Here is a 7186-nt window from a genome sequence, read left to right on the forward strand (position 1 = left end):
GCCGGGAGCTGTCTAGCCGCTTTGACCACCCCCTTGGCCTCCGAGTGGTCCTTTGCAGCCTGCAAATATCGTGTATCCAATCCCCTTGCAGCGATGCACCTCCCACACACAACCCCGCACAACTCTATCCCCTAGGGTACTCAAACATGCATGCAATGCCCCCTTCGCTATCCCTCCCCCGCACCCCCCTCTTCACACATCCCTCTTCCATGCATGCGATCCCTACCCGCTCCTCCCCCTCCACGCTCACTCCCACCACCGCCCTGTGCCATCCCACCTCTCCCCCTCCTGGGCGGCAGGCGAGGAGGCACTGTATGAGGAAGACCTGGGGGAGGACGAGGTGTTGGATGAGCTCAGCCCCTTGGGAGTGCAGCTGGCCTGGGTGCTGGGCCGGCAGGGCAGGCACGCGGGTGAGCGGCCCACGTCGCACGGCTGAAGGGCGCTCGAGGGCGGGCGTTGGTGATGGGGTGAAGCGAAGCGTTCCCTGGTGGTGGGGGTCCGGCTGGCGTGGGTTGCTGGGGCGTGCAAGCGGATGAGGGTCTGTGCGTGCATAGGTGCTGGAGCGGGTGGGTTACCTTTGGGGTGCAGCTGAGCTGGGTGCTCGGGCGGCTGCTGGATGCTGGGGCGGCAGCTGGGTGCTGTGTCGAAATGAACCAGGCGAAAGGCACCAAAGGCAGTGCAGTGCCGTGGCGGCCCGTGAGGGGCAAGTCTGTCTGACGAGCGCACACTAGCACTTCCCCCCTCTCGGCCCCACTCCACGCACACACCAACACTGGATGCCCTCCTGGCCACCCCGCGCAGAGGCTCTTGAGCGCCTGGAGCCGCTGGTGGGCGGCGAGCTCAGCGACCCCGCCACCAGCGCCGTCGCCGCCAACAACATCGTGGTCGAGGCATACGCTGCCGGTGAGGCGCGCCCGCAGTGCCGTCAGCGCCCGCCGCCGGCGCCCGCGCCGGCGGGCCTGGGCATGCCGCGACGCGGCGGCCGCCCGGCCGCGTGGGGCTTTGGGCGTTGTCTCGCTTTGGGCGGCGCCGCGTGCTTGCAAGGCTTGCTCCCTGCTTTGTTTGCTGCCGCCACGGCCGCGCCCCCTCTCATCGCTCCCGCGCCATGCACCCGCCCCTCAAACCCTGTGACTTTCCTCCGCCTCAACCCCGTCGCCGTCCCGCGGCCCCCGCATCCGCGCCGCTTCAAACCCACCGTCCCCCGCCAGACCCCCATCAGAAGGGCTTCTACGGCCGCAGCATCAAGCGCCTTGATGGCCTGCTCGACCGCTCCAGCGCCGACCCGCTCGCGCTCGCGCAAGGGCTCGGCACGCGGCTGTCGGCGGCGCAGCGGCGGGCGCTGCACCTCAACCGGGCGCTGCTCTACCTGCTCGGGTGCGCGGCGGCGCGGGGCCGCGCCGGCCACCCGCCCCGCTCGTCGGCGCGCTCCGGCTGGAGCGAAGCGTATGCACACTCCCGACCCTCTCAACGCCCGCTCTCGATCCTCCCCCTCCCCTCCTCCGTCTGGCCTTGAATTTGCCGTCCTTTCGAACTCCTCGGCGAACCCGCATGTCCCGCTCGCATCCAACAGCGGCAAGGCGGACGCGGCGCGCGACCTGGCAGGCCACCTGTCCAAGGCGTTCCCCGACAGCCCCTTAGTCATCATGCTGCAGGCCGTGCTGCTCGCGCGCGGCGGCAAGGTGCGCCCGCCCGCCGCGCGCGCGCGCGCGCCCGCTGCCCACGCCTGCCGGCGGCTGCGCGCCTCCGTGCTATCAAACCCACCGCCGGCGCCCTCCTCATCCCAACCGTGCCAATCACTGGCTGCCTTTGCGGTACCGGTATGGGAGGATGCAGTGGCGCCCCCTGCCGCTGCGCCTGTCGGCTGAGCCTCGATCCCACTTTTCCCTGCCGCAGGTCGCAGAAGCTGACAAGCTCCTGTCCAGCCTCGCCTCTGGCGCCGACGCCGACGGCGACGCGGCGCTCGCTCCGCAGCTGCTGCGCGCGCAGCTCGCGCTCGAGGACGGCGACGCGGCGGGCGCGCTGGCGCGGCTTGCGGCGCTGGGTGGCGGGCTCGCGGCGGCGCCGGGCGTGCTGGCAACGCGGGTGGCGCTGCTGGAGCAGGTGATCCCACTGTCGCGCGCGGTCGCCCTGGGTTCTCATCGATTCAAACCGCTCGCGCTGACAGCTGGAGCCATCGTGTCCCTGGACAGCTGGCGGGTAGCGCCGGCTCGACGCCCCTTGTCGACAACCCCATGGCCACCACTCAGCAACCCCTCACTGTCCAACCAGCACTAACCGACCCCCGCAACAAACGCGCCCCCCCCCCAAAACATTTACAACCAGGTTGGTGATACCGCCGGCGCCGAGGCGCTGCTCGAGTCGGCGTTGGGCGAATACCAAAACGCGGCCCGCGCCGACCCCCGGGACGAGGCGGCGTCAGAGGCGGTCGGCTGGTGCCTGCAGCGCCTGGTGGTTCTGAAGCTGCAGCTCGACAAGGCAGCTGAGGCCACCAAGCTCTTCCTCCAGCAGCAGCAGCAGCAGCAGGGCGGCAGGCGCGGCGCCGCGGCGGCGGCCGCCACGCCGGCAGACAGGGCGGTGCTCGCGCGGCTGGCGCGCGCGGCGGCGGCGGCGGGCGACACGGGGGCGGTCGCGGTGCTGGCCGAGCGGCTGCCGGGCGGCGCGGATGCGGCGGGGCGGGGGCTGGACCCAGACGCTCTGGAGGATCTGACGCGCGCGCTCAACAGCGTCCGCGCGCAGCGCCGCCGCGAGGCCGAGGCCGAGGCGTCGGCCGCGCCGGCCGACGCGGCGGGCAAGCGGCGGCGCGGCGCCGGCGGCGAGGACGGCGCGGCCGCGAAGAAGAAGCGGAAGCGGAAGCAGAGGCTGCCAAAGGGGTACGACCCGAGCAAGCCCAACGGCGGGCTGCCGCCGCCGGACCCGGAGCGCTGGCTGCCCAAGTGGCAGCGCAGCGACTTCAAGAAAAAGCAGAAGCGGCGGCGGGACAGGACGGAGGGGCCGGTCAAGGGCAGCCAGGGGGCGGGCAAGGTGGATGACAGCCTGGACCGAGCGGCCAAGAAGGCGGATGCCATGGAGGTGGACCCGAAGGGCAAGGGCCCCGCGGGCGGCGCGCGGCCGAGCCTGCCGCAGCGGAAGGGCGGCAAGAAGTGAGGGGCGGCGGCGGCGGCGCGGTCGGAGGAGGGGGGCGGCGCGGCGCGGGGCTGCTGCGGGCGTGTGCGGCGCGGCGGCAAGGGGGTGCGGCCCTGGTCTGGTGGCGAGCCGGGTGCTGCGGCTTTGTAAAAGCGTTGGTTGGCATTGACGCGGCAGCCCGGGGACAGGGAGTAGGGCCACAGGAGTGCTGCAAGAAGCCACGTTATTCTGGCAGCATTGCGGCCGGGGGCTCGCCTGAGGCAGGCGAAACCATGTGTCGCAGAGCGCAGGCATTTCACACGTGGTGGCCCTGCAAGCATGAGATGTCGCAGGGCCGCAAGAGCCGCGTCTTTGGCGTTGGGGCCGGTCCTCGAAAGTGTTAGCGCCTAACCCTGATGCGTCGTCTCCGGCGCATTGGCCCTCAATCGATGCGCCCCTGTCTTTGTCAAGGGCGCTTCAAACGGGTACAACGCCGTCGGGCAGCACGGGGTCCATCGAAGCCATGCGCACGCTAGACGAATGTGTCCGTTTTGGCCTGCACTGCACTGGATCTACACAACATCCGCCGGTGTCAAGGGGGCACGCGTCGTGTCGCAGCACAAGGAGCCCGTCACTCGGATGCCTCTCCCGGGCGTCGGCACCCCACTGTGCAACGTAGCCAAACTCGGGTGCTGACCTCACAGGCGGCAGGCAGCTGAACGCATTCGATCATGTTGGTGATGGATTTTGGGCTTGAACCGCCCTGGTCCCAAAACGACATGGGAGGTCGTGCTGTGCACAGCAGAAGCCCTGAGCAAAAGTGCCCTGAGCAAAAGTGCTGGAAGAGCTTGTGAGCTCGACCCCCCCCCACTGGCGGCCATGCACGTGCTGGCTGTACCATGCACGCGCACTGGATCCCGAAAGCTCCAACTGCTAACAATGAACAACGTCATGCAATTTGCAAGAGATCGGGGACACCATGCTGTGTGGGGCCACCTGGTCACGCGACAGGCGGCACCTAGTGACGCCGCCCGGGGGCACTGGACAGCGTAAAGACCTTGGTTGGATCGCAGCCGGGAGTCACACAAGTGTGCGTCCATACAGGATCGTGATGGCCTGTGAACAGGCACTCGAGGCGACGAGAGCCTGCAAACTGCTTCTGATGAAACGATCTCAGAGCTGTCTCAGAACACGGGAGTTTTGAAGTGGTGAAAGCAGTATCCTTTAATAAACTGCGACATGTCGCGGGGGCTGCACACACCCCTGGAAAAGCTATTCGAACGCCTCCCGCACCTCCGCCGCGAGTTGGAGAACGATAATGCGCTTGATGACAAGGTGAGTTTGCTTCAACGATCGACTTAGCCGCGGTAGTGCCGCGTCTCGCCGCGTCTGCCGGACGGCGGCGGCCGCCGCCTGCTGCTTGTTGTGCCGCCGCTGTTGCCGTCACCGCAGCTGCTGCAGCCGCCGCTGGAGCTTGCAGGCCCTGCCAACACCCCCAATTTCTCGTCACTGCCTCCAACCCCGTATCAGAGTGATCCCCACCTCCTACAGCTGTGGCAGCAGCTGGTGGTGCGGCCTGACGTGGCGCTCGCCGCCGGCGGCGCCCTGCGGGGCCTGCCGCTGCTGCGGGTAGTGCACAGCTTGGTGGAGGCCCTGCAGTCGGGCGCCCTGCCCGCGGCGCGGCTGGACGCGACGGCGGCGACGACGGCGCTGCTGCTGCTCCTGGAAATATCCGACAGCCTCGGCGGGTAAGCCCTGGTTTCGGGGGCAAACGGTTGTGTTTCGTCAAACACCAAAGCCATGCAAGGCGCTGGCCCTCCTGTGTCGGCTGCAGCCGCGCCGCTGGCGCAAGGCGGGCGTGCGCCTGCACGTGGCTTACGAAGCAGCTGCGCGGTGGGAGCCGTGCTCGCACATGCGTGCTGGGACGCTCACCCCCGGACACACGTCCACTGCTCTTTTTGCAGGCTGCTGGCGCGCTTCTTTAGCCACGTGCCATCGCCATGGCAGCAGCTGGCGGCCGCCGACCAGCACCAGCAGCAGCAGCCGGAAAGCGCAGACGAGGCCGCCTCCGCGCTCGCGATCGCTGCTCTGCGCGCTCTTGAGATAGAGCCACAGCTGGCGTCTGCGTGGCACATGCCGCTCGTCCTGCAGCTCGTGTCCCACAGCCTCCCCGCCGTCCGCTGGGCCGCGGCGCACGCAGCTGCGCGGCAGCTGCGCATGGGCCCCGCGGCGCTGTCGCGGCTGCTGGCGCAGCGGCTGACGGATGAAGAGCTGGTTGGATGCCAGCGGCGGTGGGACGCGCAAAGGGCTGCGGCTGAGCTTGAAAAGGCGCGCTGGTGGCTGGGGGAGTCCTCAGAAGTCGGGGCCGCGGCGGCGGGCGGCCGCGCCGAGCCCGACGCCCCGGGGACGTCCAAGGCGGCGCGCAAGCGGCAGCGCCGGCGGCAGGCGGAGGAGGAGGAGCAGCAACGGCAGCAGCAGCAGCAGCAGCAGCAACCCGACAGCGGCAGCGGCGGCGGCGGTGGTCCCGCGCTGCCGCCGTCATCAGGATTTGTCGAGCTGTGTGGATTGGAGGTGCCGTCTCGCCGCGCCGCCGCCGGCGCCGCCACGGCGGCCGCCGCCCCTTCAGCCCGCCTCGTCCGAACCGCCGGCGCGGCGGCGGCGCTCGAGGCCGCCGCGCTTGCGCTGTGCCAGCGGCAGCCGCTGCTGCTCGAGGGCCCGCCCGGCTGCGGCAAGACGGAGGTCGCGCGGGAGCTCGTGCGGGCGACGGGCAACGCAGCGTCGGCGTTCTGGCTGCATCTGGATGACCAGATGGACACAAAGTCGCTGCTGGGCGCCTACACCTGCACGCCTGTCCCCGGGGAATTCGCCTGGCAGCCGGGCCCCCTCGCGCGCGCGGTCGCGGAGGGGCGGTGGGTCGTGATCGAGGGCCTCGACGCGGCGCCGGCGGACGTCGCGGCGGCGCTCGCGCCGCTGCTCGAGTCTGGGTCGCTGCACGTGCCGAGCCGCGCGCAGGTGCTGCACGCCGCCCCTGGCTTCCAGCTCGTGGCGACCGTCACCACCGCCCCCGCAGCCGGGGGTTCAGACGAGGCGGCGTTCGGCGGCGGCGGGCAGCAGGATCTGCTCGGAGGCCTCTGGGCGCGGGTGCAGCTGGAGGCGCCAACGGATGAGGAGCAGCTGCAAATACTGGGCGGCACGTTCCCTGAGCTGCTGCCGATCCTGCCCGCAGCACTCGCGGCGGCGCACCTCACGCACCTCGCCGCCGGCCACACGGCGCCGCCCCTGGGCGCCGTCGGCGCAGGCCCCGACGAGGCCGCCGCAGCCGCGGCGGCGGCGCACGCGGCAGCGGCGTGGCGCGCGCAGGCCGCCGCGTGCCTGCGCGGCGCGGGCGTGCGGCCTGGGGAAATGGCGCTGCAGCTGCAGCGCCGCGCGGGGCTGCGGGACCTCGTAAAGTGGTGCCGCCGCATGCGCGGCACGCACGCGCCGCTGCTCGCGCGCGCGCTTCGCGCGCCGACTGCGCCACCGGGCGGCGCGGAGGCGGCAGCGGCGGCCGCGCCCTTCGTCCTCGACGCGTCGCAAATCGACGTCCACGTGCGGGAGGCCGCGTTTGCAGAGGCGGCCGACCTGTTCGCGGGCCAGGTTGCAAAGCCGGAGGCGAAGCTGCGGCTGCTGGGCGCGCTTGGCGCGCTGTGGGCGCTGCCGGCGCAGGCGGCGGAGCAGTACGAGGAGCTGGAGAAACCTCATGTGTCGCGTCAGGGGGCGGAGGTGCAGGTGCGGGCGCTGGGCTGTTGTGCGCCGCCCTGCACGCTCCGTGTGGATCCGCGTAAAGTCGGGACGGGCATGCTGCTGAGCCACGCGGCGCCGCCGCAACCGGAACCGAACACGGCGCGTGGTCGCCCTGGCGGCGGCGCCTGCTAAATGAACGTGGCGCCCCAGGCGCAGCGTCGGGGCGCCGAGAAACCCTCTCCACTGCTCGCGCTGCGCCCTGCCTGCCGCGCCCTGCCTGCCGCGCCCGGCTCTGCTCTCCGGGTCTCCCGAGCGCCCCCCCCAACCCGCTCGCACGTGCCCCTCGGCCCCAAACGCAGGT

General features: G+C 71.1%; 2 protein-coding genes across 2 annotated transcripts; both read left to right on the plus strand.

The window, feature by feature from the left end:
- Positions 1–776: 776 nt before the first annotated feature.
- MNEG_12183 (subunit of the signal recognition particle) lies at positions 777–3144 on the plus strand (the record flags this gene model as incomplete). Its single annotated transcript, XM_014039344.1, has 5 exons — positions 777–903; positions 1209–1374; positions 1571–1679; positions 1894–2100; positions 2323–3144. The coding sequence occupies 5 exons, from the start codon at positions 777–779 to the stop codon at positions 3142–3144; spliced, it is 1431 nt and encodes a 476-aa protein (XP_013894798.1).
- A 1197-nt stretch (positions 3145–4341) lies between these two features.
- On the plus strand, positions 4342–7017 carry MNEG_12184 (Midasin; the record flags this gene model as incomplete). The annotated part of the gene is made up of 3 exons (XM_014039345.1): positions 4342–4437; positions 4654–4850; positions 5067–7017. The coding sequence occupies 3 exons, from the start codon at positions 4342–4344 to the stop codon at positions 7015–7017; spliced, it is 2244 nt and encodes a 747-aa protein (XP_013894799.1).
- Positions 7018–7186: the final 169 nt, after the last annotated feature.

Source organism: Monoraphidium neglectum, assembly GCF_000611645.1.
Source record: "Monoraphidium neglectum strain SAG 48.87 unplaced genomic scaffold scaffold03110, whole genome shotgun sequence".
Classification (NCBI taxonomy): Eukaryota; Viridiplantae; Chlorophyta; class Chlorophyceae; order Sphaeropleales; family Selenastraceae; genus Monoraphidium; species Monoraphidium neglectum.